This window comes from Synchiropus splendidus, chromosome 6, assembly GCF_027744825.2.
Source record: "Synchiropus splendidus isolate RoL2022-P1 chromosome 6, RoL_Sspl_1.0, whole genome shotgun sequence".
NCBI classification, from domain to species: domain Eukaryota; kingdom Metazoa; phylum Chordata; class Actinopteri; order Syngnathiformes; family Callionymidae; genus Synchiropus; species Synchiropus splendidus.
The window spans coordinates 8,503,621-8,517,581 of NC_071339.1; the positions used below are offsets into that span (position 1 = coordinate 8,503,621).

The following is a 13,961-nucleotide window of genomic DNA, read 5'->3' on the forward strand; positions in this document are numbered from 1 at the left end:
AAAATAGCTTTAAATTATGTTCAAATGAAAGTAAGATGTATATGCATCCAATCTCAAATATAAGCTTGAATATTTTTTGTGTGTGTGGGGTGTGGTTTGTTTTGTTTACAAGACAGACTAAGACACCTAAATTCTTGAGAGTTTCAATATGTCAGAATCAATGTCAACAAATAACACGGAATATGTTCAGTACTGAATAGAAAAATAAAAAAAACCAATATGAATATTCAATATGAATAGTAGCCCTGCCATTTACTGGCATGTAGAATGCATGGGGTGTCTGACAACTTTTGTCCACCACTGTATATTACAAGCCTCAGCCACTAGATGTCATCGTATCATCGTAATAATAATACGAGCATAAGGTCAACAATAAAAAAAAACAGGATACAGAATAAGAAGGAATAAATAAAGGTGAGTTGGCTGAAAATTCATCATCAGACTCATCTTTGTTTTGTTTAAATAAATCATCTAAATGTGCTAGTGAGACGCTGAGCCCCAGAGAGACACATAACTGCGACTGAGCTGTGAGCACTGGTGGGACTTACCTTGGTCCTCCTGCGTGGTGTCGTTGTAGTTGACCTGCTTGCGGATGCGTTTGCCTTTCCCAAGGTTCCGGGCCAGATCCTCCTGCTGCTGCTCGTAATGGTGACGCAGGAGTTTCTCCCAGTAGTCCGGATCCACGTTCTCCTCTTGTTTGATGATCTCGCGCTCCACCTCCTCCTGGACACACAAGTCCAGTCATCATCAGTGTCAGGTACAAACTGGGTAAATCGACTGATATTTCACCATGATCTGTCAGGTCAAAATGAGGTTGGCATAAAACCACTCGCAAACATATTACATTGAATTTATGTGTTCCGTATTTTACAGATTTGTTTTAATTTTATGAATAAATTCATTTATATAATTTACCAATAACACATATACTTACACATTTGTTGACTGTATTTCATGTTATTTTGCGTGGTTTCTGCACACATATTGCCATTTGAGGTTTAACAGTACATTTCTCCAAACATTTATCACTCAACTTTGTGAAAGTTCGTCCTGTTTATATTCATAAGAATCACTGTATAGCAATGATAGTATTTCAACAGTTTCGCAACTCTTTAACACACGTCTTAAGCACAAATGCAGTCAGTATATTTCACCTCTTAGTCAGTATTTATTGGGAACAAGTGTCATGAAACAACACTTGTTCCCAGAAGTTCCTAACAACTGGCACCAGCAGTTTTTAAACCCTCCACAAAAATCCACTGTGTCACCCTCCGTGTACAGGTCTGCTGATACTAGGTATCAATCTTTAGTGTGATTTGAGATTAATATTTACTGCAGGTGTTACTGGGCTCAAATCCATGTCATTGAAAATCAAAAACGCGACACACAACTGTCTTCTCGCTTAGAAATATCATGAGACTAGATTTAGTTTCTCTGCATAAGGACGAGTCACGGTGTCTCCTGGTTCTCTGGCCGCCCAGGAGGAGCCAAGAGAAGACAGATAGGTCACAATCCATGTGCATCCCCCACAGCCCTCACCTCTCCATCCTCCTCCTTCACCACATACTGGGCCACCTTGAAGGAGCTCAGGTACTCGTTCATGTTCTGGATATCGGTGTCTTCGGTGGCGTCTTGACTGCGATCCAATAGTTTTGAAATGGCATCATCGTCGTAGTGGATCACATTTCCCTCCTCGCCATCTTTGTTGTCGCCTGTTGAGGAGACACACACCATGACTTTCTTTGGTGGGTTATCATCTGTCGATTAAGCTTCTCACGAGTGGCCAATAAAAATCTCAATTTTCCATCTCGGCTTAAAATAAAAGCCGGCACCTTGAGTGTGTGGAAGCATTGACAAATGCAGGTCTGTTTTGTTGAACTATCCAGGTTGTCCCAAGCCACTCACAACCCCATCGGAAAAACAGGCAGAAGATAATAGTGAATGAGTGGTGACGAAAATGCAAGCAGGTCCAAACATACCCATGGTTCTCGCCGCCTCCATCTCATCCTTGAAAAGCTCCTCCGTGCCAAACTTGAGGATGTCGTCCAACTCCTGTTTAGACATGGATCCAGTTTTGGAGCCCAGGCCGGGTCTCACCACCAGGTGCGTCAGCATCATCTTTCTCTTGGCCACCTGGGTGATCCTCTCCTCCACTGAGCCTCGGGTCACGAAGCGATAGATCATAACCTTCCTGTTCTGACCGATCCTGTGAGCCCGGCTGAATGCCTGCAAGGACGAGGACTCAGTCAGAAGATCCCCAAGTCTTGGAGCACTGAAGCCCGTACCTGAATGTCGTTATGGGGATTCCAGTCGGAATCGTAGATGATGACTGTGTCTGCGCTCGCCAGGTTGATGCCAAGTCCTCCAGCTCGAGTTGAGAGCAGGAAGCAGAACTGCTGAGCCCCCGGTGCTGAGACAGAGAGGAACGTTTGATTCCTGGATTGGACATTCTGAACCAGGACTCACCGTTGAAACGATCAATTGCCTCCTGTCTTAGACCTCCAGTGATCCCACCATCGATCCGTTCATATTTGTAACCTTCAAACTCCAGGAAGTCCTCCAGCAGGTCCAGCATCTTTGTCATCTGTGACAAAGACGACACACAGGAGCTCTGGTACTGCATGTCTCTATATATATATATATATATATATATATATATATATATATATATATATATATATATATATATATATATATATATATATAGTGTGTGTGTGTGTGTGTGTGTGTGTGTGTGTGTGTGTGTGTGTCAGGACTCACTTGAGAGAAAATGAGAACCCTGTGTCCTTCATCCTTGAGTTTCTTCAACATTTTCTGCAGCAGCGTCAGTTTTCCTGAGGACTTCACCAAATGGTTTCCATCGTATGATCCGCTAGATAGAACCGGCGCTTCCTAAGACACATAAATGGTACAAGTATGAACTTGTTTTTAGTGCCTATACTTCCTATACTCTTCCTACTGCATTTCTATCATTTACACACACATTCTCCTCTCTCCAGCTCACACTCAGCCCCTTTCTCAGTCTCACTACAAATCACTATATCATCAGCAAACATCACAAGGCTACTTCCAATCCTTCTCTGGTAGACTGCCCACAGCAAAAAAGGAGGTGAAAAGAAATTTGCTTTACATAACCAAGACACCAGAAAAAACTGTGTTTTCGTAAATAAAAAAATTTGGATACCCCTGCTGCAACGGGAAACAGGTACGGATGGTTGCAGCACTTCTTCAGATCCATCATGATGTTGAGCAGCGACACTTGGTTTCCGCCACCTTTAGAGTTCAGAGCCTCAAAGTTCCGAGTGAGAATGAACTTGTAGTATTTTCTATTGAGGTGAGATTTAAAAAGGAAGATGAGAAACAAAAAACAATCAATCATTTATTTCCTGTTCAAATACTGTCAGCGTCCCTACTTCTGCATGGGGCTGAGCTCCACTCGGACAATGAGCTCAGTTTTGGCCGGCATGTTCTTGAAGACATCGACCTTGAGCCGCCGCAGCATGTGGGGTCCCAGCAGGTCATGAAGCTTCTTGATCTGGTCTTCTTTCGAGATATCAGCAAACTCCTCCAGAAAGCCCTCCAGGTTACTACGTATGAAAAACACACTCTTGTATCTGTCCAGACGGAACTAGACCGGACTGGACTTACTTGAAACGGTCGGGCGTGAGGAAGTTGAGCAGGTGGAAAAGTTCTTCCAAGTTGTTCTGCAGAGGCGTCCCGGTGAGCAGCAGCTTGTAGTAGATCTTGTAGCCATTCAGGATTCTGAAAAACTGAACAAGACACATTTCATCGAGTCAAGATCCTCAGTGGATTTCTTGTTTTACAAATCAGGTGAAAGACAGAATGGTCGCAGAAGTCAAACCTTAGACTGGTTGTTCTTGAGTCTGTGGGCTTCGTCCACCACGAGACAGGCCCAGGTGATGGAGCCCAGGATGGCTTGGTCGATGGTGATCAACTCATAGGAGGTCAGCAGGACGTGGAACTTGATGGGAGAGTCTTTCTACAGGCGCGATACAAAACCGGATATCAAAACCGCTGCTCGAGGATAGAGCAGCTGCCGCGTCAGCGAGCGCTACCTTCATCCGAAACACCTTCCGCCCCATTTTGATGGAAGCGTCCTCGTGGGTGAACTCATTCTCTCGGATGATGGCCCGACTGTCCTTGTCTCCAGTGTACGTGACCACATAGAAGTCCGGAGCCCACATCTGGAACTCTCTCTCCCAGTTGATGATTGTGGACAGAGGCGCGCTGACTAGGAACGGACCTTTGGAGTGACCCTGAAGGAGACGCACATGGAGCGTGACAACAAACCCTGATGCGTTGGATGGGGTTGTTTTGGTTTAGCTTGGTTGTTTTCGTGTTCTGAAAATTCTTCATCATGGAATTAAACAAAACTAACAAAGTAGCATTTTTTTAATGGTATGTTCAAAAATGTATTGTTTACTTGTGAGCATAATATGGATATATAACATCCAAATGCATTATGATTTAATAGAGAATATCTTCATGATGTAACCCTCTGTCAAATAAACAAAGACAGAATTCATATTTTCATATTGATCTTAAGTATCACCTCCTTGTAGAGTGAGTAGAGGAAGACGATGGTCTGCACTGTCTTGCCCAGACCCATCTCGTCTGCCAGGATGGTGTCAGTGCCCTGAGCCCACGAGAACCGGAGCCAGTTGAGCCCCTCCAGCTGATAAGGGTGCAGCGTTCCTCCGGTGGCATTGATGTACCACGGCTGATGCTCAAACTTGATCGTGGGCTGCATGAGCAGGATTTAAGTCAGTGATGTCAGGTGAATTAGAGTCATTTCAAACGTGTCACTTACATCAATGATTGGAGCGTCTGGGGGAATTTCCCTCTTTGGGTACTCCACTTTCAGTTTATTACTGCCACCAGAGACCAGGGGGCGCTGGTCCTCCCCTACAATCTGCTCCCTAAATGAAAAAACACCAGTTCAAGTGAAGAATGATATAAAGCGAAGAAAAGAGTGTGTGTGTGTGTGTGTTCGGGTCCTCACCTGTGGTCCCAATAGAAAGCTTTGTGAGTGTCATATTCTGGAACGTCAAAGTCATCCACCTCCCACGTGCACTGGTCATAAGGCAGATCTCTCCATTTGATCAAATAATGCACATCGCCTTCTTTATCAAAACTATACAGGAAGTACGAAACAATACATAAATACATGGGAGAGGAGAGAAAAAACACACACGATAATATTGTTAAATACAGTATGACAAACTAAGTTTGACAGTGAAAAGGGGATATTTTGTTTTTGGGTTTCAAATATTAAAAGAATTACTGGGGGAAAACAGGTACTGATAAATGAACAGCTTGTTTTAACAGCTGTTTGTGATGACTAATAATAATGTGTTATTACTCAGTATTGTTCTGTTGGTGGAGCCGCGGACACGCGGGTGAAAACACTGCATTCTGAGCACTTTAAGGTGAAACACGCCTGTGATTTCATCGGTTTGATGTAAGGAGGCTCAATATTTTAGCAGCATGACGCTTTTTAGCTTGTAAAAATCCATATCATGCCGCGAAGAAAAAGTAGCAGCTTATAGTCCGGAAATTACGGTACTCATTTGCATTCTTGAAAAGATTCCCACACAACATAAATGAAAGTTGTCAGTGATTTCATTTAGCTGACAAGTGCACCACCTGTGGTTGAGAATGCGGTGGATCACCATCCACTCTGGTTTGATTCCGTAGCGATAGAATCTCTCCTCCATCGCGGCATAGTGAGGGTCTTTGCTCTTCCGCTTCTCGTTGTTCATCTCCTCCTCCCCGGATCCATAGTCGTATGGTGGCGGCTCGTCCATGTCCGTCTTTCTCTGATAGTTCCGGTACATGACTGTGTGGTAGAGCTCCAGCTGGGCAGAGACAGAACCTGGTCAGAACCACTGTCACTACCGAACAAAAGCACAATTTGACTGAAGATTCACTCTGAAGCAACTTCGAGGAATATTTAAAGGGCAACAACATGATGCCTAAATGAGAGCCGCAAACGTGTGTAACTGGTGTATATATATATATATATATATATATATATATATATATAGATAGATAGATAGATAGATAGATAGATAGATAGATAGATAGATAGATGATGAAAATGGCCTTTATAACACAAAGCACACCAAAACGTCTGTCTCATGTGAACTGCTCAGTACATAACATTAAGCACTGGAATGGTCTGAGGGCCCTTACCTGCAGCTCACTGACCCAGGAGCAGTGCCAGTATGACAAACCCGCCCACTTCACAAAGAATTCTCTCTCTGGTCGGCCCTTCAGTGGGGGCTTGGTGAGTGGGTCAGTGGGTCCACCATCAAGTCCCAGTGGAGCATCACTTGGCAGAGGTGCATCTCCCCACATCCAGTGTAGGATCTTCTGAACCTTCCCCTTCAGAGGAGGGCACTGTGATGGTGCGGACAGGTTCTAATATGAGTCAAATGGGTTTCGAAGGGAACAAAAGCATCGGTGAACTCACCATGCAGCGTGGACATAACCACTCGCCGTTTGGAATCTCAGGCAGCGGGGGGTTGAGACAGTGGATGTGGTACGAGGACGGACATGTGTCACAACACAACAGCTCTCCTCCATCTTTGCAAACTCGGCAGAACTCCATGTGGTCGTCCTCTTCCTCTCCTGCCACCTCATCGTCTTCCTCGTCGTCATCTTTGGCTTCCCACTGGATTCCTTCCTTCTCCTGGGAGAACACAAACGCTGTTCAACAACATAATTTTTTGAGTTAGCAGCTTCCATCTTCTCAAGCCACTGCAGCACTTAGAGATCCACCCAAAGTGCACCTTCATCTCTCCCTCATGTTCTCCTCACTCATGGTTGCACCCAGACTGCACCCAGTAGCACAATGGTGAGCAAACCAGACCTCAAAGGCCCTGGTGCAGGATTTTGTTCCAACCGATCAAGCACACACAATTTAACCAATGAGGTGTCAGCTGAAACAAGCAACACCGCACTGGCATTCAACAGTCTTCAAACACCTGACTGGTGAAAAGGCGTCCTCTTCAGTGGCTGGAACAAACCCTTTGAGGAACAGTTTGTCCACCCCTGCTCAGGCAGAAATACCCCTAATACGTCTTCGGCTTTGATCAAAAATGAAAGACAAATACTTGACTTGTGCGACAGATGACTGACCACAACCCAACTGAAAGGTAGACGCTGCTATCACCTGCGGGAAAACCTACGCCTGCATTTCATATGTATTCTTCATGACATGGAAACTGAACAGCTCTTTCTGGAGAACCTAATGAATGACCAGGCAAGCTCTAAAGAGCGGTTTATAATGGACTCGGCACAGGGGACCAGCCAAACGCCTACTGAGGGAGCAAGGCCTCGACCCATCTCTGGGCAGCATGACAGGCTTTATGCATCATTTTGAATGACCAGACCAAGATCAGATTCGACCACCAGTACCCTCTGTCAAGACGGCAAGACCCAAATGACAATGAGAGAGAAATAAAAAAGCTTTGTGTTCATCTCCACGATGGCTCCCGCACACAGAAGACAGATCCACGTGCAGAAACCATCGAAAGTCAACGAAAACTAGATAAAGAAGCGTACCGAAATGGTCAACAACACCAAGGACTCACCGATCAAATGGAAAGGTTTCCCTTCTTCTTCTCAATACATATCATACGCTCAATTTGTCTCCTGAATTCCTCTCCACAATTTGAAAGACACCAACATATGAAGACTTGCCCTCGACTGGTTCAGCCGGTAGATTTAAGATGCCTGTTGCTGTTTACTCATGGTGAGTAGATGAGGTTTCATGACGCAGTACTGAAGGGTTGATGAGGTTTCATGAAACAGTCTCCTGATTTTCAGAGGCCACCAGATGGCTCTGTCTGCTTTATATATAATGTTTGTATAATGTTTGGACTAATTCCGAGAAACCTCACATCATTTCTTGACCAAGAGCGCCATCTAGTTAAAATTAGGACACTGTTTCACCAACCCTGCAGTACTGTTTCATGATACCTCTTCTACCTATCACTACTGTTTACCAATCGCAGCTTCAGAACCGCATCTTTTCAGCACCTGTCCTGCTCGTCTGCTCCTCACAGTAAAACAAGCATGTCTTGGATTTGTATCTTCTCCCACTTTCATTAGATGTTTCAGGTTGAGTTGGAGGGATTAAATGTCTCTGTCTAAATCAAGAGACTCACACAGTGTGGGCAACTCCACTTTCCCTCGGGAGCCTTCTCCATCTCAGGGTCCAGACAGACCAGGTGATAAGCTCGCGGACAGGTGTCGCACAGGATGATTTCTCCTCCCTGCTGGCAAACCTCACAATAGTCTTGATGGTCCGTTTCATAGCCATCGCCATCTTCCTCTGAGGGGAAGAAAAACCTTGTTAGGAAGAGACAAGTTTCTCCACAGGGGTATTTTCAGGGATGTCTGAGAGTATAGAGGTGGACCTGGATTTTATGAAACTAAGGAAAGCATAAGTGTCAAGTACTCAATGTCAGTGTTTTTCAACTGCCACACTTTAAAATCCCTTTAAATATGTGAAAAATTCTAGTTACCGACCCTCATTATTTGCAGGAACAAATTGCAATGTTTCAAGAAAGGGTTGGGCAATATGGCAAAAATACGTCATGATTTATTTATTATTTATTTTAAATAACAGTTTTGATTTCATCACAATGCCTTTTGCATGATTTTATTTTAGTTAAAGGACATATCTTTAACATTCTTTGCCTCTGCTTGCTTCATAATGATTCTTTCTCTAGTCACAATTTTGAGTGCATTTATTTGGGTCTGCATTTAGTTTTTTGCTAACTTTCAAAGCACGGAGCAAACTTTGACAGTCTACAAGTGTCAATAAAGTTTTGAAAGGAGACGTCACGTTAGCTCTGTTAGCTCTGTGACGCAGACTGTCTTTGGTGTCTCGGGTCAGACAAGGATCCCGCCCTCAATCTTTCTGTCGTGAAGGTGTGTGGTCAAGTTAGAGGCGCATCAGGTTTAAAAACAGCTGGAGGTCGTGGCTTCTTTGCTTGTCTTTGTCTGTGTGTGGGAAGAGGAGCATAGTGCGGAGTATTGAGCGCTGCGAGTGATGGATGGGTAGCGTCATATCTATAGTGTATGGAAAGAGTGTGACCAAATCCATGCAATCTCCTCAGGTTAGTAGCTCATCAACAGGTTCTTATTGTTCAATATTTAATGGTATCATATCTCCATCTCTGGACAAATTGAGTGGAACTGGATCATTTCCCACAGCACACTTGACAGTCTCTCGCGGCTCACTACTGTGCCACAGCACACCGGTTGAAAAACACTGCCTTATGTAACGCATCATGTTGAATATTAAGTCAAACTTGATGTGATAAAGTGTGGGAGACTGAAAACACACTTTTCCTTTTCTTCCTCCCCCGCCGGGTCTTCTTCTTGGTGACGACCCCTGAAGTTTCAGAAAGCACAGAGGCACTGTGGATGCTGATGTCATCAAAGTCCGACTCCTCCAGGAAGTCCTCCTCACTCTGGGGAAGTGAGAACACGAGAAATGTTGGAAGGGAAGAGCACAAGGACTGAAATAAGTTGAATGATGGAGGGCATACCGAAGAGGCTTTCTTCTTCTTCCCACTCTGGCCCGACTTTGATTTGGTCTTCTTGGGCTTCTGCTTCTTCTTCACCTCCTTCACAGACTTACTTCTCTTCCTCACTCCTGGACCTGGCACACACAGGAGCACAGATGGCTAGACTTGCTTCTCATTTCTAAATATGCCATTGCTCAATTACCCTTCCCCTCTTTGGTTTTGGCTTTTTTCAACGGCTGGGCGCTCAGCTGGCTGCCCATGGGAGTTGACGGCGCCACCGTCACCGTTTCGACAGCAGCAGCCACGGCAGCGGCCACAGCGGTGGCGGATGCGCCTTTGAATGGGTTGTTGCCGCTGAATTCTCGCCACTTGGCCCCCAACACTGTCATCATTTTGGACATGGGAATCTTGGGGTTCTTTTTGGCAATGAGAGGCCTGTAGAGACACCATTATGACAATTACAACTCTCTTGTTCAGTCCAAACATCTCCATGGGCTGTGCAAAGGCGAGAACATGCCCACCATAGCATTCTCATCAGGCATGTTCCCACCTACTGAGGAAGGGCACTGTTGGATGTGGAAACACTCATCAAAGGAATAGACAGTTTTAAAAAGTAAGGGCATTAGTCACTTAGAAGATGACCTCTCAACTGTCAGACGCTCTTTCAGGAGGGACTGCAGCTTGTATTCCAACTCACTGTCAGTTTCAAAACGCTCGGTTTGCTACACCACAAGTCAGTGGGTCAGAGCTCAAAAATCCCGGAGAATCTCCGCACCACTCGAGCCCCAGCTGTCTCTGACATCCAGCGAGCAGCAGAGTCTTCACAGAAGCACCGCAGGAGCCCGTGATCCACTTTGTCGGAGGAAAAAAAAAGCTTAGCAGTGCCAGACAGCCCCCAGGTGAGACCAGCTCTTTATATCAACAGCAGAGTTTTCCAGCTCAAACACGAAGAGCAGTGTTTGTTTGGGACACTTCCCTCTGCTCCCACTCTAGAGGAAGACGCCTCGGGAAAATAACTAAAGAGCAGAAAAGACAGCGGGAGAAGAAGCTGCACACCTGAGGAACTGGCTGAACGCTTTGTAGTTAGTGATGGTCTTGTAATCGTCCTCAGTGAAACCATATTGGACGTCTTCCAGACCCCACTCATGCATCAGCTGGCTGGATGATTTTGGCTCCTGGGGAAACATGAGGGGAAGATTTATGACTTTGAACAACAACAATATATATCAAAGATCTTTGAAAAGGATTCACTAGAGGGAATCGTGAACATCTGAAGACCCACAGCAGAGAGAAACACAAATCTCCTGACAGACATAACCGACATAACAACATAGTAATTCTATATAGTCAGACTGAAGTATTTATTTTTATATTTTTTTACTTTCACATGAGTAGTTTCTTGCAATTAGAAGTAACATCCGACTTACAACCAGGTTCGGTTCCGACCAACCGGTCGTAAGTCAGATTGGACGTAAGTCGAATGCCATTCAAAATGGCCGACGCAAGGGTTAAAGGTACTACTGTAGTGGTAGATGGCTGTGTGAGAGTACTGTGCTGCCATAACTGTCGTACGCGATGCCAGGTTGCTACGTGCTGCGGTGCCAGACATTGAATTACAAAAAATAAGCATCTGCTGGCAGCGGTCGTAAGTACGGGTGGACGTAAGTCGAGCAGGTCGTAATTCTGAAGTTACTTGTATTGTGTTTTTGTTTACGTTTTTTTTTTTTTTAGTTTTTTTGAAGATATGCATGAAACAATTGAGTCATAGCAAGAGGATATTCTCAAGTCTCTGGAACCTAGTCTGAAATGTGGGAGTCGCTGATTTTTTTTCTCAAGTTTGGGTCGTACAAAATAAATAAATAAATAAATAAAATCAGTCCAGTTCCTGCCTTTCTGGTGTCTGTAATGAAAACCGCAGAGAGCCGTAGCGTCTTCAACAACCCAGAATCTGCATGCCCGCGGGGCGACGTCAACTGTGCTTTCCTGTGATGCTGGAACTCTAAAACCCCCTGTCACTGACAGCGGCCTCAGGTCAGTTGGCAGTACTTTGGATTTGCCACGTGTCTCAGTTGCGTCGTCATGGACTTTCCGGCCATGCTCCGCTCAACTGAGACAAATGAATTCATCATATGGATGTTTCACTGCTGGGTCCTATTCAGTCAGCTGATCCATGACAGCTTGTGACCCGAGTGGATGAAGAAAAGCAGGAACAGGGAACAGTGGACTCACACTGATAAATAACAACAACAGCAAATGTGTTCGATGTTACTTCTGAGGCCATTTTTTAAAAAGAGCCAAGGGAATTTTGACATTTCATGTCGCAGTATTGAGAACATGTTTATAAAAAACATACTCATTGCTTCCGGTGTGTGGGAAAAAAAGTTGACTTTCATCATTGTTCTGACAGTCTATTCTAAACTCACTTTCATGTTTCCCTCATCATCGTCGTCGTCATCGTCTTCTTCCTCGTCTCTCTTCTTCTTCCTCACTTTCTTCTCCTTTTTCTCCCTGGGCTTCTTCTTCTTTTTCTTGGTTGGGCCGAACATGCTGCTCTCACTCTCAGACCCGATGTCCAAACGTTCTCGTTCCTCCTCATGCTCAGAGTTCTCCTCCAGGTCACTGTCGAAGGTGGGCTGGATTCCCCCCTGAGCCACAGAGCAACGATTAACAATAAAGACACGTGTCAGGCTCGCGGCCTGGGGACCAAGTACTTCAAAGGCGTCCCGCAAGAGCTATAAATGCCAGTAGCTGAAACGAAAATCAATACTACTTCAAACAGCAACCAAAATCACGACCTGTGGAGAAGAACATATGAGGGAAATTACCATAAATTACCACTAAATGTAAGAAGGAAAATACATCTTGTTCATGCGTAAGGTTTATAAGCTGCGGGTGCAGTGGTGCTGACTGTGTTGTAGAAAGGTCAGTGATGCACCTGTATTAAAAATGCATGAGGATCACTTCTGAACTAGTTTTGAAAACGGGCTCCAGCATGGAGACTGACTCATGAAACAAACAGGGCAATGTTCTAAACTTGAATTATGAACTCCACACATCTTTATTGACAATAAAGGGCTCAAAATGCGCTGCTTTAGCCTGCGTGTCCAAAGTTCCGACACTACGGTCGGTTTCAGCTGCTTTCAACCATAAGATCCATTACAAGATTGTCTGGGTTTTTTTGTGTGTTTGTTTTAAAACTGAAGTCATTGCCCAGTATTTGGCTTCTGAATATATTCATCCCATGGATGCGTATGTTTATATCAAACCATTCCTCTTTGTGTGCGATAGAACTGGAGCCCAGCAGCTGCACTGCTCTGCTCTCTGCCTGTTGCTCATCAGTCCTGTGATTCGACTGAGAGACTCACTGGCGTTTCGCTCTGTGGCGCAGTGGAAAGACTCACGTTGCTGCAGCACCCGCCATCCCTGTACCAGCAGCCTGGCAGTGTTGCCATGGCAACCAAAATTGAGCAGTGTCTGGCTCCCTCTCCTTCCTCTCCCACCCTCCCGCCTTCATTTTCTCTCACTTTCCCTCCTGCACATCTCACCCCTCTATTAATCTTACACTCGTTGGCTTTAGTTCTCTCTCACTCTTTCTTTCACTCTATCTTCCACCCCTCCTTTCAACATCTATGCATCAACTCGATGGCAGTCAGTGGAGCGCCGCCATCCAATCGGCAGCGTGTGCAAAACAAGCTTGTTATGCAGAGGCCTGTGGTTGCAGAGCTGAGTCCCCAGCACTCGTCTAGACAAATCTCATTTATGCACAAGCCAGAGCGAGCACGACGGCGAGAGAGTCGGAGAAAGAGAGAGAGAGAGAACAGTGTGAGAGGGAGAGAAAGATTGGGGAGGGGGAGGGGAGACCATTGATGATCGAGGTGAAGAAGTGATAAGCCAAAGATGAAAACTGATGAAAGCAAAGATGAGGTGGAAGCAAGCAACAGTCTCAGTTCAGCAGCAACATCGAAACCATCCACCAGTTTTTTTGTCATATTCAGAGTTTTTAAAAAAATGACATAAGATACTCACCATCAGTTCTTACTGTAAAAACTTCATAGATGCATTAGCCATTACATTATGACCATTTAAAGGTGAAGTTCTCAACACAGATCATCTGACATAGGTTTAAAAAAGCACTGCCCACAGAATTGATGGCAGGCGAGTCAAACTGACAAGGGGCCAAGCAACATTTCTATCCAATGAGCAATGAGTCTATAACTGGCCCTTGAGAATTTAAAATCCCTAATTCGCTCACGTTTTGGAAATTTCCTCATTCGTTTTTTAACATGAATGGAGAACACCCTCACTTCATTCTGCCCATCTCTGCCCATTGAGGGCAACACCCACACGGAGCAACACAAACTTTCCACGCCGGTTTCATAAAAGTGCTCCGTGAAA

The 13,961-nt window shown here is 44.9% G+C and overlaps 1 protein-coding gene across 4 annotated transcripts in view; it reads right to left on the minus strand.

The window, feature by feature from the left end:
• chd5 (chromodomain helicase DNA binding protein 5) overlaps positions 1-13,961 on the minus strand; it is a 37,911-nt gene that overhangs the window by 10,579 nt on the left and 13,371 nt on the right. For all 4 annotated transcript variants that reach the window (XM_053869068.1, XM_053869066.1, XM_053869067.1 and 1 more), the window contains exons 4-26: positions 11,990-12,211; positions 10,623-10,741; positions 9,769-10,001; positions 9,588-9,700; positions 9,383-9,509; positions 8,196-8,362; positions 6,497-6,715; positions 6,217-6,423; positions 5,668-5,879; positions 5,024-5,155; positions 4,832-4,940; positions 4,574-4,765; positions 4,077-4,277; positions 3,863-4,000; positions 3,649-3,770; positions 3,414-3,587; positions 3,185-3,326; positions 2,761-2,892; positions 2,467-2,584; positions 2,286-2,410; positions 1,980-2,226; positions 1,540-1,712; positions 549-723 (exon numbers count right to left, since the gene is read on the minus strand). In XM_053869068.1, the coding sequence (XP_053725043.1) occupies positions 549-723; positions 1,540-1,712; positions 1,980-2,226; positions 2,286-2,410; positions 2,467-2,584; positions 2,761-2,892; positions 3,185-3,326; positions 3,414-3,587; positions 3,649-3,770; positions 3,863-4,000; positions 4,077-4,277; positions 4,574-4,765; positions 4,832-4,940; positions 5,024-5,155; positions 5,668-5,879; positions 6,217-6,423; positions 6,497-6,715; positions 8,196-8,362; positions 9,383-9,509; positions 9,588-9,700; positions 9,769-10,001; positions 10,623-10,741; positions 11,990-12,211 (3,799 nt within the window). The remainder of the gene's footprint in view (positions 1-548; positions 724-1,539; positions 1,713-1,979; positions 2,227-2,285; positions 2,411-2,466; positions 2,585-2,760; positions 2,893-3,184; positions 3,327-3,413; positions 3,588-3,648; positions 3,771-3,862; positions 4,001-4,076; positions 4,278-4,573; positions 4,766-4,831; positions 4,941-5,023; positions 5,156-5,667; positions 5,880-6,216; positions 6,424-6,496; positions 6,716-8,195; positions 8,363-9,382; positions 9,510-9,587; positions 9,701-9,768; positions 10,002-10,622; positions 10,742-11,989; positions 12,212-13,961) is intronic.